At 36.0% G+C, this 20,312-nt stretch overlaps 1 protein-coding gene across 1 annotated transcript in view; it reads left to right on the plus strand.

The window, feature by feature from the left end:
* Positions 1–20,312, plus strand: part of NEGR1 (neuronal growth regulator 1) — a 960,822-nt gene that overhangs the window by 550,584 nt on the left and 389,926 nt on the right. The window contains exon 3 of the mRNA XM_081490654.1: positions 11,586–11,711. Within this exon, the coding sequence (XP_081346780.1) occupies positions 11,586–11,711 (126 nt within the window). The remainder of the gene's footprint in view (positions 1–11,585; positions 11,712–20,312) is intronic.

The raw sequence follows: 20,312 nt of genomic DNA on the forward strand, positions 1-20,312 counted from the left end.
TTCAAAGCCAGAAGAATTATGAGTATCTGAAATTTCCAGAGTTCTTGTGATTCATATTTAAATGTAAGTCCCAAAAGCTAACCCCAGTATAAAACAGTTTCTGGCAAGAGACTGACTTTTTTCCAATGAATAATTTAAAATGGAACTTTTTCCATGTGAACTGTCTTATATCTTGGCAATAGGCAGAGTATTTCAATAATTTATACAATTTTGAATATAATATAGTTAATGCTATAAAAGCAATTTCTTTGATATTGAATTATAAGAGAATGCACTTAGGCCACTGTGACTAATGATCTAGGGGCCAGCAACATAGCAAATTACCTTTTAACCCAATTTTAGGGAGAATCTGTGCATATAACCATAGGACTGCACTGAGATATCTTGGCATATAATTACACAACAACATTTGGTTTTTACATTTTAAGCACAAATAAAACATTCTCTTTGAGAAAAGCAGATGAAGAAACATAATTTAAAAGTATATAATTTGAGGAGGAGCAAAATATCAAAGTGAATCATGATTTTATTATTTAAATTTCTGAATAATATCTCTTCTCAGAATATTTCCAAAGGCAAAACTCTAGCCACTCTGCAGATGTCATCATAGTTATTCCATGACAGGTGAGCAACCACACATTAGTGTGATAATGCACAGCTTTTATGAGAAATCAAGCAATGTAATGTGAAAATGAGTCTTTCAAGTCAAATGAACAGTCTAGAGGCTTGCCAGACTGCAAGACATAGATAGCAATTTGTGACTCTATATGACTGCATTAAGACTATAAAGGGCTTGCAGTGGATGGTGAGGATTTTGTATACACATAAACCTGCAGGCACTGTTTATTGTCATAGACCATGTAGATTTCTACATTATAATTTTCCAGCACATGATGATCAAGTGTCTTCAGTAAGTTGCAAATTTTTCTAAATCCCAGAATGGTGTCATTTGAGTTTGTGCTAAGGAAAGTCCACAGTTATTTTGATGAACATGTGGTACAAAATAATAGAATAGCCTATATCTAAAAGTCTGGCAATTACTGACTATGCCAAAGCCTTTGACTGTGTGGATCACAATAAACTGTGGAAAATTCTGAAAGAGATGGGAATACCAGGCTACCTGATCTGACTGACTCTTGTGAAACCTGTATGCAGGTCAGGAAGCAACAGTTAGAACTGGACGAGGAACAATAGACTGGTTCCAAATAGGAAAAGGAGTACATCAAGGCTATATATTGTCACCCTGCTTATTTAACTTATATACAGAGTACATCATGAGACATGCTGGGCTGGAAGAAGCACAAGCTGGACTCAAGATTGCCAGGAGAAATATCAACAACCTCAGATATGCAGATGACACCACCCTTATGGCAGAAAGTGAAGAAGAACTAAAAAGCCTCTTGATGAAAGTGAGAGAGGAAAGTGAAAAAGTTGGCTTAAAGCTCAACGTTCAGAAAACTAAGATCATGGCATCTGGTCCCATCACTTCATGGGAAATAGATGGGGAAACAGTGGAAACAGTGTCAGACTTTATTTTTCTGGGGTCCAAAATCAGTGCAGATGGTGATTGCAGCCATGAAATTAAAAGATGCTTACTCCTTGGAAGGAAAGTTATGACCAACCTAGATAGCATATTAAAAAGAGACATTACTTTGCCAACAAAGGTCCGTCTAGTCAAGACTGTGGTTTTTCCAGTAGTCATGTATGGATGTTAGAGTTGGACGGTGAAGAAAGCTGAGTGCCGCCGAATTGATGCTTTTGAACTGTGGTGTTGGAGAAGACTCTTGAGAGTCCCTTGGACTGCAAGGAGATCCAACCAGTCCATCCTAAAGGAGATCAGTCCTGGGTGTTCATTGGAAGGGCAGATGTTGAAGCTGAAACTCCAATACTTTGGCCACCTCATGCAAAGAGCTGACTCATTGGAAAAGACCCTGATTCTGGGAAGGATTGAGGGCAGGAGGAGAAGGGGACAACAGAGGATGAGATGGTTGGATGGCATCACCGACTCAATGGACATGAGTTTGGGTGGACTCCAGGAGTTGGTGATGGACAGGGAGGCCTGGTGTGCTGCGATTCATGGAGTTACAAAGAGTTGGTCACAACTGAACAACTGAACTGAACTGAAAAGTCTGGCAAGCCTGCACTTCCATTTCTAAAAGAAAATTTTGAGTGGTATCTGCCCTCTTTAGACTGGTGCTTTGCAGTGTACACACGCACATTTTTTTTTAACTTACCAAAAGGCAAAATTTTAGATGTTTCAACCTAATAGATGATTTGGTATTTTTGTTCCCCATTCTTTATTTTTTCCACATTCTTTTAAATAAGTGTGTACTATATCTAACGTGGTGCTAGTGGTAAAGAACCCACCTTCCAATGCAAGAAATAGAAGAGGCATGGGTTGGAAAGGGAAATGGCAACTCAGTCCAGTATTCTTACCTAGAGAATCCCATGGACAGGGGAGACTGGTGGGCTACAGTCCATAGGGTCGCTAGAGTCAGACATGACTGAAACGACAGAGCATGCACTTTTATAATTAGGAAAATACATATTATGTACAAACAACAGAGAAACCAAAGTACTTCAGAGAAGCCGGTTTTTGTTTTTGTTCCTTTTTTTTTTTTAATTTGGTTTATTTTTTTCTGATTGTACCAACAAGACAGATCTTTTCTGCAAATGCAGGAAACAGCATAACAGGCTTTAGATATAAAAATCTACTAAAACACAATTATGGAAAACCTAAGCCTCACAAAAAGAACTCATATTGAACTGGAATAGATTTACCTCATGAAATCCAGAGCCAGGTGTTTCAATATAACTCTATGAGTCCAAGGATAGACATTGGACTCTCTGGCGTTTCAAAAAATGCTAAAGCAAGCTTTTCACTATGGGAAATATTTGCAAAGAAGACAGCTGGGTTCTAGCATGACACAGCTGGGCTATTTCCTCTGGTTTATGTAGAGAATAGTTCACTGCCAAAGACGAGGCAAGAAAAGTTCACCCGTGCTGTTCCAGAGGGCATTTGCTGGCACATTTTTAAACAGAACAACGGAGCTGGTCACCAGGTTTATGTGAATAGCAACTACACTGGAGGGAAGTAACAGCTTTCCTTAAGAGAAATTCCTGGAACAGATCATTGGCTCACTGGATTGGATTCTTTAAAGTTCTTAAAGTATACTGCCAAATTGTTTCCAGGAAAAAAAACCTCATTATTAATTCTTAATAAAATGTCAGCGTCACTGCAGATTTTAAAGAGATACAGTTGGTTTCTTAAGAAATCTTCCTCAGGAATGGATACCCACATTTGTGTGCTGTAAGGCTTTTCAGTTGTGATATTCTTCCTACGTATTTTGTAACTATTTTCTACTGGGGAGAAGAGTGAGTTACAAAGGCATTGTAGATTCCCTGTGATATACAACACTGCTGTAAGTGTGCTCCAGCCTTCCTGCTGCTGCTGCCTGAGGGAGTAGTTGTTATTATGGTCCTAATTTTAAGCAATATTTTATATCTTTGAACCATTCCAGTATGTGAAGCTGAAGCTAGCCTGAGGTACAGCAGGGATTTGAACTCTGGTGTATAAACACTCATGTGTAGAGGCCAGCTCTTGATCCTCTAGCCAAAATGAAGCAAAAATAGAATCTTTATGTCTAAAATATTAAAAATCTTGTGTAACAATGTTATCTTTCTACTTTAAAAATATTTATTCAGCAGGTGAGGAACTTGCCTTCAACCAAAAAATCTGGTCTTTAAATATTAAGCTAACAAAACCTATCCTTTCTAAACCAGTGACCTTTCTTTATTCTTTTATCACATTTAATTATCATGTAGGCTAAGCTGTCTTAATATAACATATGTGCACATATGTGTATATATAATATATATATCATATATATATGTGTGTGTGTGTATATATATATATACATATATATATATGTATATATAAAGAGAGAGAGAGAGATTTGCCACTGAAAATCTACCTAGTGAACACCAATGGCTTTCCTCAACAAGAAAATCTCTTAAAATTTAAAGATTACTTACTTATAACCCACATATTAGGTAGTCAAGCAAAGATGGAGAGAAAGGAAAGAGAGAAGGAAGACATTTGCACTTTGATGTTTTCCATAATTCCATATCCTGTAGAGTTTATCGTTTTCAGATGATCACTTTCTTCTTTCCATTGTTGATTATCTTGATCCCTGTGACATGAACCAATAACAGTGGGGGAAAAGTTACTCATAGCACCTTTCTATCTGAGTGCAAGCTATTAAGGCATCATCTCTTCTTATGGAGATAAGTTGTTGGTATCTTGTAAATCAGTTACCAAAATCTGTAGAGTTTAGAGCTCACTCCAAACAATCAGTCTAGGATCTTGTGAGTTGTGCCCTCTGCTCCCCAGGATTCTAAAAATCTTACCAGATCATCCTGAAACATAGGACACTACTGTTTTTAACCATCAAATTCCACTCAAATGTCATCTGTTTCATAAAACCTTTCTTAAGATCAGTATCCCCTCCAATTCTGACTCCACAGGCAGAGTTTGATCTACTACTCTTGATTCCCAAACACCTTGCTGTACAGAATCTACTTTATAGGATTTATTACTCCATATTATAATTAATAGTGTTAGATCTTTCTAACTCTTTAGACATGGACTCCCTAAGTCAAAGTGGTTCTCAATGAATACTTGGTGAATGAATGGATGAGTGGATTAAAATAGATCACTTGCCTGTTCTAAAATTTTATGCAGCTGATCCCCTGAAGGACAAAGTAGATTGAGAAAATTTTATAGATAGGTTTTATAAAAAAGGAGAAACACTAAGTTAAACAACATGATTCAAAGTTTGAACTGCAGTTTTAAAGACTCATTTTTTTTCAAACATGTTCTTTGCCCCCCAAAGAAGTTCTGGCATATTCCATCAGTAGGTAAATCACAAATCTGGCAAGTTTGCATTTACAAGTCACGCTTAGCTATTATTGTCCTCCTATCAGTGATGGGATGATGGGAGAAACCATAGAAATCTCTGAAATGTCATAAACTATAAAAAGTCAGTTTGTAGTCTATGAGCTGGAGAAAACAGTGTTGCTAGTTAGATGCAGGCCAGGAAGCCATCAAGCACCCACCAGCAAGCCAATTTAGGGGGAAAAAAATCATGAAACAATTTCTTCTCTCAGTTTGAGAACAGCACCTTTTCCAGGAGGTTTGTTATGTAAAGAAGATCTGCTTTCACTTTCTGGGGGCTGGCCAAGACTGAAAAGGGAAGTGCCAGCCTAGGGAAAGAAAGACTGTTCTTTTGATATTGCCAGCCATTACCAGATATGGGAGTGCAAAAAAAGCCAATTCTCCAAAGATTTATAGTTAGTCTAGCTTGTTGACTCAAGCAGTTTGGAAAATCTTCAGAGATATAGTTTATTCGAACTAACTCAGACTCCAAGTCTATGGAGAGGGGAAAAAAACAGAAATAATGTGTACACACTCTTCAAGTCAAATACTTTTGACCTTAAATTTACATACCTTCTCAAGTGAAAAAAAATGCACTAACCAAAATACATACTCCTGCTTAAGATGTAACAGTTCATTCTGTTGAAAATAAATTTATGATTATTGTTCAATTATTTCTCTTGGATTGCCTGACAAAAATTCTAGTAGGTAATACAGTAGGGAACTACCATGCTTTTATATAAGTTAAAAGAAGTATTGAATCCCCAATCTCAGAGAATCCTTGAAAAAAGTCACATAGGACCCTTGGCATTATAATTACATTTTCACTATATTCTCAGAATTTATATTATATTATACTTGCAGTGGTATGAAATTATATGGGAAAGCGTCATTATGAAGCTAAAGAAATATTAGCTCAGCACATAAAAACAATAAAGCAAATATTGTTGAGTATCCCGTATGTGTCAGGCTCTTTTCTAGATGCTTGTAACAGGTTGTTGAATAAAGTAAACAAGGTTCCAAGGCCTTTACTTATGTTCTGTGAAGAGAAGACAGGTAATAAGTAAAGAAATAAATACCAATGATAAATTGCAAAGAATCAAGAAGAAAGTATAAGAGAAGGGGGAGTGAGAGGGAGCAGCATTTCTTGAGTGCAAATATTTATTTCAACAAGCACATACCCAGGAAAATCTATCTTCCTTGAAGATGAATACTTTGACCATTTGGAGAATAGGTCTAGTGATTGTATGCTTAATTCGATTAGATGTATTCAAACCTTTAAAGGGTTTTAGTAATGAGCTTATAGCTTCAGAGACTGAATGGGAAGACACTTAGTCCACCTGCTTATAGATCACTGCTCTGCTTTGTACACCCTGGCTTTGGAAGCATGTGATTTTTTGTGCCCAAACTGTTGCTATGACAAGTACTCAGCTGATGTTTTTCTATAATCTTTCAGTATTTGTGGGGCAGATTAAATACATACTTCATTCACCATTTAGCCCTAAGGAAGGGCTTCTTTTAGCCTAAAGAAGCTCTCATAATGGATTTGTATGTACTGTGGTCTTTCAGGGACTCTTAGAACTGAAGAACTTGATGAAGCATTTAATTGATTCTAGTGAGCCAGTGCAACTGTCTAGATCCAAATAATCCTTGTCTTGCATTTATTTAAAGTTAAGATAGCCATCAGGCTTCCCAGATGGTGCTAGTGGAAAAGAACCCACCTGCCAATGAAGGAGACATAAGAGATATGGGTTCTGTCCCTGGGTCAGGAAGATCCCCTGGAAGAGGGCATGGCAACCCACTCCAGTGTTCTTGCCTGGAGAATCACATGGACAGAGAAGCCTAGTGCACTACAGTCCATGGGGTCACAGAGAGTCAGACATGACTGAAGGACTTAGCACACATGTACGCAAGATCACCATCAAATACATTCTCTAGGGAATTTCAGTGTTACGTGTGACACAACCTCACATCTCATGCAACTTACTATAGGTGGGAACTCTGTTTATTATTTCTGAAACCATCTGCACAGACTTTAAAAAAATATTTCCCACCAGCTTCCACCCCATTAGGAAACAGGCTGGAGCACATGGACACTGCTCGGCTCCTCTGTCCTGACTTCCTCACACCAGGGTCCTGACCACAGTCCCTGCACAGACTTTTCATATAAAATAAAACAGTGTGCTCATATGATTCCTGTGATGTACAGATTTTTCACCCTTATTTTGACTTCTCAAAATTGTAATAATCATGTTTCAGACTACAAGACGAGTTTCTGGAAGAAATGTAAGTTAAATCTGTGAAGGCTGCTCGTTAAACAAAAACCTTATTTTTTTTTATACAGTTTAGAAATTATGCACAAGTTTTAAAAAGTTTTAAAAAACAACCATGAGGACACTCAAAAACTCAATTGCCTCTCGTAGTTCAAATAATAGAGAATAATCCCAAACGGCTTGGTTGTGTGGAAATTGTTAGCATTTGGTTTAGGTATGTATTCTAAGATTTTCCTTACTGGTAATACTCCATACCCTGTCTAAGGACACTGACAGATGGTTTCAAATGGAGAAGGCAGTTGGAGCAAGTCATATAGCATAATTTTTGATGAAAGTGAAACCAGTAAGAGATTTGAATTACTGTAATGAATCAAATAGGGCTTCCCTGGTGGCTCAGATGGTAAAGAATCCCCCTCAATGCAGGATACCCAGGTTCAATCTCTGGGTCAGAAAGATCCCCTGGAGAAGAGAATGGCTAACCAACCACTCCTTATTCTTGCCTGGAAAAATCCATGGACAGAGGAGCCTGGTGGGCTACAGTCCATGGAGTTGCAAAGAGTCAGACACAACTGAGTGACTAGCATTTAATGAATCTAAATCTATAAATGCATCTAAGTATGGATCATCCTCTCCCACCATGGCATCAACTGAATAGAAGTTGAGAACAGGGCAGTAAATAGTAGCTGAAATTGAATCCTGTGAATGATTAATTAAAGGCAGAGTAGGTTATTAATTCAAAGGTCCAATAGTGATCCCTTTAAATGTATAACAATGTTAAGGTTATAATCATAATTTCCTGAAAGTTAAACAAGTATACATTCAAATGAATAGCTTATTCCTTTATTGCTCTGCTCCAGGTCATAAGTATTTAACTATTAATAATTCTACAGCAACCTGAAATACTCATTAAAATGTATTTAGTGACTTAAAATTATTAAACTGATTGAATATGCTTCTTTTTAAACAATTGATTTTTAAGTTACATTTATAAATAAAAATGTTGAAGGATTTTGAGATATGTTATATAGAAAATAAGCAGATGTCTAGAATGATAAGTCATTTTAACTCATTTTACTCTTTTCTATGCAAGCGCATAGAATATTGAACATATAAGACATGATGCTTTGTCATTTAGAAGGTTCAATGGAGTTCTTCCTAGGTGTGCGCATGTGCCATTTATACACAAACTGTTATCCGGACCCAGATGGTCTTACAACGTCTGAAACATCACCATTCTTCTCTGTTTCTGCCACCCAGAGTAGAAACCTCACCTTTCTCTTCCTTTATATCTTATCCCAGTGGTTCCCAGATTCATCCCAAACCCTTCCTCAGTACCACACCTTATTTTGGAGGCAGAGCTAACCAATATCTCTATTTCTTTTGTCTTGTATTGAGGTTATTAATAGTTCTTCTTTATTATAAATAGCACCACAATGAATAACTTTGTGCATAAACTATCCTTATCCTTCATGGTTTGCTTTAAAAGAAATGAACACAAAATTAATCTCTGATGATTTTGAACCCTGAAGGCATACCTGTTTAGACATGTGTTCCTCATGTAAAATGAGAAAGGAAAACATGGTAAATATTTGTCTTCTCTTAATTACTTATCTATCTGTCTCCCTATTTAAATTTTAAGTTTCTTGAGGTGAAGGATTATGTTAGGAAATTTTTGCATTTCCTGTGAGTCCAGAATTATTCCCTCCCTAATTCTCAGTAAAAGTTTGAAGTCTTGAACGGAATATGCAACGACTGAATGTTCAGCAAAGGAACACCTGCTTTTGCCTCCACAAGCTACAGTGCATGTGAGGATTTTCATTGGCTCTCTCTACATACAACATCTGTTGCCAACAGGTGATGCATTTTGGGGAGAAGAGCCTTGCCAGAGGGATTTTCTCTTACTAGCATCCTCTTTCCAGATGTTTCTTTCCTATAGCGTATCCTGAATTATGAGGCCCCAGGAGGTGGTTGCAATCACTGGACTGACATGTCACACCTGGACTTCAATAGTATTCCCCCACCACAGAATTTCCCATAGTTAAATGTTTAATCCAAGTTTATTGCTAAGGGATTTGGCTGTTTTTCTGTGAAATCAAATATTGTGCTTAATATTAGTTTACCACTGCTTATGTTTACCACTTTAACTATAAGTACATGTGTAAAAATGAAAATAAACTATTTTAAGATCAGATATAATTTGAGAAAATCATTTAATTTAGAGGCTAGAATGCATGTCTTATGGCACTCCATAACTTCTCTTAAATATTTATACCTCTGTCCAAAGTTGAATTAGTTATATGTTTGAAATAAATATCAGATTAACCTGATATTGCTGTACTACATAAAGAAGGAGAGTATCACATAACTTTTTCTTTGCTTAATAGTAGACATTGGTATATATGTATTTATATATACATATGTTTACATGTGTATATATATACATACATAAATACACACACATGCATTTGTATATACCCCTGTATATCACAGTTTACTATATTAAACCGATACCCACATCCATCTATCCAAAGGATATTTTTTGTTTAATGCTGTAATTTTATTAAATCTTCCATTCACCAGTAAGTCTTACACGTTTTTCTCTTTCTTCCTAGGGTATTTTAATATCTTTATTTCTGTTCTGTTTCAGTTAAGCTAAAAAGAGTCTTCTGTTTGGAATGGTTTTTATGTTTTGCTTATTTGCTTGAGAAGAGCTCACTGAAGAATTTAATCATAATATGTTTTAAATGCCAATTAAAGTATGTCATTTAGAAACAGTTACAACCATATATCACTTAAGAATAAACCTTTTCCTCAATCATATCACCAGTTATATGTAGTCAATACTTTTATGTTTGTAATCAAATCATCCCAGATTTTCTTGTAGCAGAGTTTGGGTTCCATTAAAAAAAATCAAAGATGATATTCAAAGTATGAGTAATTTAATTTATCCCTATAACAGATTATAGATACTGGTTTTCAAAATAGCTATGAAAACACATCTCTTGCTGAAAGAAATCCTAAGAATGGAACAATGAGAAAAAATCCACTGGAAAAGTATGTTTTTATCATAGTGATCAATATATTGAATTGTCGTTTATTTAGCTTTGACCTGAAGCTTCAATATACTATAATTTTTATGTAATAAACCAAAACTGTCACAGGGCATTCATGTATACCATCAAAGTGGTAAAGTTCGGAGAGAAATTTTAAGGCATGGGAAAGAGCAGTAGCGAAATTAAGTTCAAACACCACCAAATATGTATTTTAAAGCACATAATAATAATATCTAACAACGATTCCAGGAACTTTCCTAAATCCTTTAACATATGTTAACTTATTAATTCTCACAGCAGCTACATAGGGTTTGTACTAATATAATCTCCAGCTTTCAGATGAAGAATTTAGGCTGAGATCAGACAGCTAGTCTGCAGAGAACGCAGGATTCATACCCATACTGTTTAAGGATTAAAAGCGATCATTTGCAGTTTGAGAGAATACCGACATCCTGGAAGTTAATTTAGGAATTTTTTCTATCCAACATTCCCAAAGTTTATTCCTGGGTCACTATTTGTGTCACCTTCTCTGATATAAAAGTTTCCATAGCTTAATACATTAGGAAAAAAATGCATCACAGTATTTCCCCTTTCACTCTTATAGACCTACAGAACAACAGGTCATAACAAAAGTTCCAAGAAATCTCAACATAAAGAGACTTATTTCAACCAATTTCCATTCATTACTGACAAGAAAATACATATTGAACATATCTTTCACAGTCCTTAGAGTTTGTGTTCCTTAGAACATAAATGATCAGAAAGTCCAGTCCTGCTTTTTGGCAGATGAGAAAATTGAGGCCCCAACTGCCTTTGTGAACTTGAAAACATATATCCTAATTCTATGTTTTATCTCACTTAGTTCTTAAATCAGCATATAGGCATAGCTGTCCTGCTATTTTAAATTTCTTCTAGATTTCCATTTTTCTTTAATCGTTTCAACTGGAAAACCGTCATTATAGTGAAGTATATAGATGGAACAGACAGATGACTATATTCTAGTTTACTTAGTACAAAGTATTCACAATAACATTTAAACAACATGTAAACTTTTGTTATTAAATATTTAACTTATCCTAAAATATTTCATAGCTAAATACTAGAGAAATTTAAAACCAATCAAAGAGCAAAAAAAAAAAAAAACACCTCTGGGATAATCTTGAAGATCTAGGGAATCCATTGTTTAAGTGTTGATCCTGAGCCATAAGTTCATTTCACCACCGTAGTTTGTTTGCATGATAACGTGGAGTTAATCATATGTAGTTCAACAGACTGTTATATATACATATTTTTTTCTGACCACTGCATGTTTTGCCATTTCAGTTCCTCCGAAGATTTATGACATCTCAAGCGATATGACCATCAATGAAGGAACCAATGTCACCCTCACTTGTTTGGCCACTGGGAAACCAGAGCCTTCCATTTCTTGGCGGCACATCTCTCCATCAGGTAAAACAGAAATGTATCAGTGTCGTTCATGCTGTTCAGTATCATTCTGCAACCTCACTTGTTCAAAACTTTAGCATCAGCTAATTTTTCATATCTTTTTCATGAGGTAGACAGGATGTATATTTTTATACTAATTTTTTATACCCAAATGTCTGCAGTTCACAAAAGTTAAATGAACATTTTCTGTCACAGTCCATAGTAGAACCTAGGTCTCTTGATGCCTAGGCAAGGTTACTTTCACGGTAATATACTGGATAATCACACATCAATAGACAAAAGGCTCAAATGGAAAATGTCACAAGAGAAATTTCTTCATTTAAATGTGTAAGGCTTTTATTCAATCGGCATTCACATGTTAATAGGCCAGTGTGAACTGCTGAGGTAATCAGGGGAGAATGAAATTACACAAATTATGAGGTTGCTGGGTCTAATTTCAAACTGCAGTTCAGAATCAAGGATTTGGCAGTTAACATTACACTGACTGATGAGGAATCTAAAAACCCAAGAATTAAGTAACTTGTAAAAGATCACATAGCTAGGGGAGATTAAGGGATATAACATGTTTATTAGTGTCTTGTGCTTTTGATACAGGGCACATCCTCCTAAAGAGATTGTCAGTTTTAGGAAGCTGGGGGTAAACATCATCAAAACAAGTCTATTTTCACAGAACAACTCTAAACAAGTCATCAGTTTGTATAAAATCTAAATATTTGAACAATATAGCTTTAAATGTACTATGGAAGTAAGAGTGGTACTTTTCATGAATAGGACCCCACTACATTTCAGATAGACAAAATTTGATTTTTATTTGTTTTGCATTTAGGGTAGAAATAACTTGAATAAGGCTAGTATGAAGAAATCGCTTTTAAAGGAATCAGGAAGACATATTTTATAGAGATGTAGAAAAAGTACAATTAGAACATCTCTTCTATCTGCTAATGCTTTCATTAATTTCACTTATCCTTAAGTGTTCCCTCATTTAGGCTGTAGGTCTAATGAGACTTCCTCGCATCATACATTTAGTATTACTATTAATGTGAGAAAAAAATCAATGTAACAGCAATATATGCTTATATAATATGCATTATGGCCCCTGTAATATTTCTGAAGCATGAGTGTGCTCTTGACTGCCAGCGTTTTCCCCTCTAGAGTGGATAAGAATTGTCAAACTGATATGTGAGCCCTGAATTAGTGGAAGGACTCTCCATGGAGTGTGAGACAAACCCAGGACTAGCAATTAGAATACATGTGCTCCAATCTCACCTTCCTTATTCATCAATTCAGTAAATCCTAATGCAAATCTCTTAGCCTCAGTTAGCTGGTTTCCTACTTTCCAAAAGTCGAATGATAAAAATCTCTGGCTATTGTCAGACTCAAAAAAGATAATATTTATAAATGTGCTTTAAAAAGTATAAGGTGATATGCAAATGTAAGACTGATTCTTAATCATCTTTCTGAATTTAAATCTGATATGAAAATATAATTTTTCTAAGAATGAAGCACATAATCTCCACATTCATATAATTTAAGATTCATATTTTGGATTTAACTCTTTTTCTTTGTGGCACTTGTTATTATGCATATTCTTTTTGTAAGTGCTTGGATATATTTTAGTTTAATTAAATACCATGAATGTTGGTTAGTGAAGTTATTAGAATAACGATAATGAATAACATCTTGAAGCTGAAAGAAGACAGATTGGGTTATAAGTTAAACTGTACATAGTTTTTCTGATCCTACCATACAGAGCAAATGAGTAAAATTAGCATAACTATTAACTGTTATTTAATGAATAGGTACACATAGCTGATATTTTTATAAATGCTTCCAATAATTGCAAACTGTAATTTATTAATAATCTAAATTCCAATGCTCAGCAACATGGAGTTTCTGCTTTAAGTAACATGTCATCAATCTATTACCTTTCTTCAATTTATATATTTATATTTGAAAGCAAAATTATAAACTTCATTAATCTATTTTTTTATTTAAGGTAATCAATATTTTGCACATTCTCCTCTGTTCTTTTTCTGTATCACAAAAGGAAATGTGTCTCAAACAACCATCACCATGTGAATAGTGTTTAGTGTTAAAAGTAGATATAGATAGATTTCCTGTCAACATGAAAAACAATGACTAATTTTTGTACATGCATGATTTGTTTATTCTACCAGTCCTGTTAGTAATTCTTACCAATTCATTTATGGTCTATTCTGTTTTTAAAGTCATTAAAAAGAAAAATGACTGATCACAGGAAGGCAGCTCCACAGAGCTTCCCCTTTATCTGTGGAAAACTTGGGTTGTGGATTCAACTATATCACAGACATGCCTGAACAATTGAAGTTGCCATTCTACTTGTTAGTTCAAACAACTTAGTGTACCTGCCCCAAAATATCTTTCCTGAGACGTTTCTGGACTTATGAGCTTCCTTAGAGTTACTTATAGTCAGGATTTCTCCCTTTCTGTTTTTTTTCTTTCTATATGTAGAAATTTATTTCAAATTCATATTTGAAATGTTTGGGATTAGCAGATGTAAACTATTATATGTAAGATGGATAAACAAGATTCTACTGTATAGCACAGGGAGCTATATTCAATATCCTGTGATAAACCATAATGGAAAAGAATATGAAAAAGAATATATACATATATATGTGTATATGCATATACAACTAAATCACTTCATTGTACAGCAGGAATTAAACACAATATTATAAATCAACTATACTTCACTAAAATTAAAAAAAAATACAGTAAGAAAAATAAAGTGTTAACAGAAATAACACAAAGTCTACCCTCTGCCCTTTACTCAGTTTCATCTATCATTTTCCCTCTTTGCATCAACATTTTCTCCGTGTAGGGTATGCAGAAATATTTTTTCATTGAATTATTTGAGAAGAGAACACCTCGCATACGTTAAGCCCTTTTCTCCCTATTTATTTCAGTGTGCGTTTCTGAAGAACATTTTATTGTGTAGCCATAGTGCAATTTTTAGCTCTTGTACCTTGAATGTTGGCATTTTACTTTTATCTGATTACTATCCATATTCCCGTTTCGTCAACTGATCAAATAGTGTCCTTTAGAGAGTTCTTTCTCTTTTAGTACAGAATCCAAATGTTGTATTCAGTTATCATATCACTTCAGTCCTCTTTAGTCTGGGGACTAATTCCTTGGTCATTCTTGGTCTTCCTTGACATTTTTCTTTTCTTTTTTTTTTTAAAAAAAAAAACACAGAATATTTCTCATGTTGAGTTTGACCTCTGTTTCCTCATGACTAGAGTCTAATTGTACCCACCTGGGATTAAACAAGTAAAGTTGTAACTTCTCAGGAATGACATCTGAAAGTACAGGATATCCAACTCAGTTTCTGAAATTGAGGAATCTCTTTTTACAGTTCTTGAGTGCAATTCACATAGCTGCTTTCAAATGCTGTGATACCATGAAGCAAAACTCACTTAAAACCTCTAGAGAACATAGGCAAGTTTACACAAGGCACTTGATTTTGAATAGAAAGAGAAAATAAAATTCTTAATCACACATCATTGAACTGATAAATCTAGATCCAGTCAGAAAAAATAGAGAAGCTTAAAAAACCAAATTTTAAAATAATAGATTATATATAAGAAATATGGAAGCATTCTGAAAGCCTATGTCAAATTCCCAGTCACTCATTGCTGTTTATCTTAATGTCTGTTCCCCAGTTTATTCCTATTCTTTGATAACTGGAATCTCCAGAGATATTCTTACTTTACCCTTGTGATGTTTATAATCTAGTAAAGATATTCTTTTAGCTCTGAAGCTGAAATTTGAGCTAAATGCTGGGCTGTGTATCTCAAATTCTTTTCCTTCTAATTTCTATATGACTAGTGCCTTTTGAAAGAATGATCTCATCCTAATTTTCCACAGGTGTTAAGAGTATTGCCTAATGCAAGATAAAGACTGTTCCTTTGTTCTGTTATATTTTTTCCCTCCTTTTGTATTTGTCAGGTCCTTGTTACAGAGCACTTATAAAGGAAACCACAAACAAGTGGTCAGAGGTGTAAGAATAGAATCAGAAAGTCGTGATTACAAGAAGCCAAACGAAGAAAAATTTCCTGGAGCAGTGAGTGGTGAACAGTATCAATCAGGTCAAATAAGATCAGATCTTTGGGTTAGGTAGTTTGGTGATCATCATGGCAATTCAATGACATAATGAGCCAGAAACTCAGTAATAGAAGAATAAAGAGCAAATAAGAAGTGAATAACTTAGCTATGGAGATAAGCTATTCATCCAGTTAGTCAAAGTTAAAATTTTGTTTTTCTACTTTTACTTTTTTTTTTTTGGCTAGCTTGTGGCATTTTCCAACCAGCGATGGAACCCTGGACCATAGCAGTGAAAGCACCAAGTCCCAATCACTGGACTGCCAGGGAACTTCCCATATTACTTTTTTCTATTAGGAATATCTTTTGTCCCCCTATATAATTGTCAAACTTGCTCCTTCTTCAACTTTTAATGAAACTATTTCTAAGCATTCCAGGAAAAATTGGGTGCTTCTTTCTCCATGGTCTCATGGCACCTTATGCCACCCCTCATGCAGGATTAATTCTCTGAATTGTAGTTTTTGGTTTTGTCTGTGGTCCTATGGGACAGAGACTCCTGTCCAGAAACAAAGTCAATTGACCTTTGTATCCCATGGCTTGGCACAGAACCTGCACAAAGCAAGAACTCCGTAAGTACTGCAGAGGTAGTGGATGCTGCTCTCTGCCCTTGCTTCCCACATGACTTCTTAGAAGTAGGAATTAAAATTTGAAGAGATGACATGGCTGGGACACAAGCAAGTATTTCCTGTCTGATATCTCCATTACCTTTATCCCCCTGATATAAACCCACAAACATATCCCTAAATATGAATCAGCCCTTTATTTTCCTTATGCCTTCAATATGGCTGCACCTCTATGGTACTGTGGTTTATAAGAGATATGTATTTGACCTTCATGCCATTTCTGGCACTGAACTCCTAAAAATCTTGGAATTTCGCATCAGGGGGAGTAAGCTATAAAGGTGTTTTTTTATTATGCTAATGAGCTGATTTGGGGGCCATACGATTAGTGGGAGTGGCTCAGAGGGTAAAGCGTCTGCTTGCAAGACAGGAGACCTCGGTTCGATCCCTAGGTCGGGAAGATCCCCTGGAGAAGGAAATGGCAACCCACTCAGTACTCTTGCCTGGAAAATCCCGTGGATGGAGGAGTCTGGTAGGCTACAGTCCACAGGGTCGCAAGGAGTCGGACACGACTGAGCGATTTCACTTTCACTTCACCTCAGATTTGTTGTCAGGACAATCAACTATGTGATTGAAGTTTTGGAATTTTCAGTCCCACTACACTGACTTTTGAGGAGGGAATAGAGGCTGGAGGTTGAATTAATCCTCAATTGCCAATGACTTAATCAGCTATGCAGTGTAATTATAATCTCATATGTGTTAGTCACTCAGTCGTGTCCAACTCTTTGCAACCCCATGGACTGTAGCCTACCAGGCTCCTCTGTCTATGGGATTATCCAGGCAAGAATACTGGAGTGGATTGCCATTCCCTTCTCCAGAGGATCTTCCCAACCCAGGGACCAAACTCTGGTCTCCTGCATTGCTGGCAGATAAAATGCAAAAGGACAGAGTTTGGAGAGTTCCTAGATCCATGTACATGGGGAAATTCAGGAAGAGTGGTACATCCAGAGAGCATGGAAGCTTCTCCCCTCATCTTTTCCTCCTACTTTGCCCTATGTATCTCTTTCATCTGGATGTTTCTGAGTTATGTCCTTTTGTAATAAACAAGTAATATAGTAAAAAAAAACAAATGTTTCTTGGAGATCTGTGAATTGCTGTAGCAAATTAGTCAAATCCAAAGACAGAGTCTTTGAAACCTCTAATTTATAGCTTCCTGATCGAAAGCATGTTACTGAATGAACTTGAGACAACTCACCTGCTATATAGCAAAACCAATTTGCTAATAACACCAGGTTGCAGTGAAGGAAAGGATAGCATTTATTCCAGGGCACCAAGCAAGGAAAATGGGAAGCTCATGCTCAAAAGCACCTGAAATCCCTGATGGTTTTCAGAGAAGGATTTTTAAAGACAACATTTAAAAGTGAGTGAGGGCTGTAGGGAGCCTGATTTTCTTCTGATAGGTTGATGTTGAGATAACGAAGTGGTGTTTCAGGACACTTAATCATCAATCTTCTGGTTCCAGCCAGTCTGGGGTCTATGTGCTTATGGTCAGTATGTAATCACCATCCTCTTTCTGGGAAGGGTGGGAATTAGTTTCTGAGATACATATATATATATATATATATATATATAATTGTTATATATATTCCTTGCTCAGTTATGTTCAACTCTTTGCAACACCATGTACTATAGCCCATTAAGCTCCTCTGTCCATGGGATTTCCCAGGCAAGAATACTGGAGTGGGTAGCAATTCCCTCCTCCAGGGGATCTTTCTGACCCCAGGAACTGAACCTGGATCTCTTGCATTGCAGCCAGATTCTTTACCATCTAAACTACCAGGGAAGCCCTGTCCTTGAGGAGAAACTAGGATTTTATTTTATCACCTGACTATTGTTTCTTGACTGCCTTTCCTAGGTTTCTGCATCCTCTCACTAACCTAATTAGTAACTGCATAAATTTGCTTTTTGGAACTCAGAAAAGGCCTAGGAGACCAAAACCCTTTCCTATAAATAAGAAATGGAGTACACAGAGGGACTTTATAGCAGTGAGGGCTCCACAGAGTCCTATTCAGTTTCAAGCACAGGTGATAACCTGAAATTGCTACTGACATTTGCTGAGGGTGGGGGACAGGGCAGTTGTCTTCCTGAGCTCTTAATCTGTGGAATCCAATGCTCTCTCTGGGTAGTGTCAGAATTGAGCTGAAATGTAGAACATCCAGCTGGTATTGGATAATTGCTTGGTGGTGTTAAAAAAAGATACACAAGGTGAGAATAGCCAATTTAGATTTATTTGAGGCAAAATGAGGACTTCAGCCTGGGAGACAACACCTCAGATAGTTCTGAGATACTTATCCCAAGAGGTGGAGGGGAAATGTCAATATATAAGATTTTGGTGGAGAGTTCAATGCAATCAAGCACTTATCTTACAAAAGGTTTTGTGTTAGTCATGAGGAGCTGATGTCACTATGAAGGGATTTAGTGCTTTTCTAGATATGAGGAGCTACAAGGATTGGACTCAAAATCAGTTCCTAAAAGTATCTGTTCCACCAATTTTTCTGGAGCACAAATTGCCCATCCCTTTGGGGTGTGTATAAGGTCAACAGCTGCAGCAGCACAGGATTCAATCCTCATAGAGGCAGATGGCAAATGCCCTTGGCAAGCACCAATTTATAGTTGACAGAGGTATGGGAAACCCCTCATCAACATGTTTGAATTACATTCAAAACTTTATAACTCCATTAATATAAATAGAAGTTTCACCAAAAATATTTTAGTTAATATGGTTCAACAGCAAAACAATGGCTCAACTAACATGAATTCATTGCTTTATATACTCTAGGAAAAATAAGAAGTACTTGCATTGCTGTTGTTGCTCAGTCACTAAGTTGTGTTTGACTATTGGCAACTCCATGTACTACAGCATGCCAGGCTCCTCTGTCCTGCTCTATCTCCTGGAGCTTGCTCAAATTCGTGTCCATTGAATTGGTGATGCTGTCTAATCATCTCATCCTCTGCTGTCCACTTCTCCTTTTGTCTTCAATCTTTTCCAGCATCAGGGTCTTTTTCAATGAGTCAGCTCTTTGCATCAGGTGGCCAAAAGTATTGGAGCTTCAGCATCAGTCCTTCCAATGAATAGTGAGGGTTGATTTCCTTTAGGATTCACTGTATTCTTTCATTAAAGCCTCAAAACTGAACTGTGAGATGGGTATCGTGATCTTCATTGTGTGGATGAACATGGCACTCAGAGTATATAAATAAATTGCCCCAAATGAGTATGAGGTGTTTTTTTTTTTTTCCACTTTTTTATTTTGAAATAATTATAAGCTCATGGGAAGTTGTGAAGTTAGTGCACTGAGTTTCCACCTATCCTTAACTCAGTTTCTCCCATTATTACATTGGATCTAACTGTAGAATGACAGCAAAACTAAGAATGGATATTTAGTACAATGTGTGCATGTAGTTTTATCATATGAGTTGAGTTGATTTATGGAGCCACCATCACAATCAACATACAGAACTGTTCCCTCAACACAAAGATTTACTTTATGGTATCCTTTTAGAGTCAAGTCTATTCCTTTCATCATCCACTATCCCTAGCCCCAACTCATCCATTTTTCATCTCTTTAATTTTATCATTTATAGAAAGTTATGTAAATTAAATAATTGTGTGTGACATTTTGAAATTGGCCTTTTCATTCTTGAGATTTATTACTGGAGTTGTGACATACACCTCAATAGTTTGTTTCTCTTTGTTGCTGAGTAGTATTTTGTTATATGAATGTATCCAATTTGTTTAACCATAAATGTAGTATAGAGTATTTTGGTTGTTTCATTTTTTTGGCTGTAAAAATCTTGCTATTATTCTGCTGTGAACAATATTGATTTTTTTTCCATTCTTTTA

Source organism: Giraffa tippelskirchi, chromosome 5 (assembly GCF_054371585.1).
Source record: "Giraffa tippelskirchi isolate mGirTip1 chromosome 5, T2T-mGirTip1v1.2.pri, whole genome shotgun sequence".
In the NCBI taxonomy this organism is placed as follows: domain Eukaryota; kingdom Metazoa; phylum Chordata; class Mammalia; order Artiodactyla; family Giraffidae; genus Giraffa; species Giraffa tippelskirchi.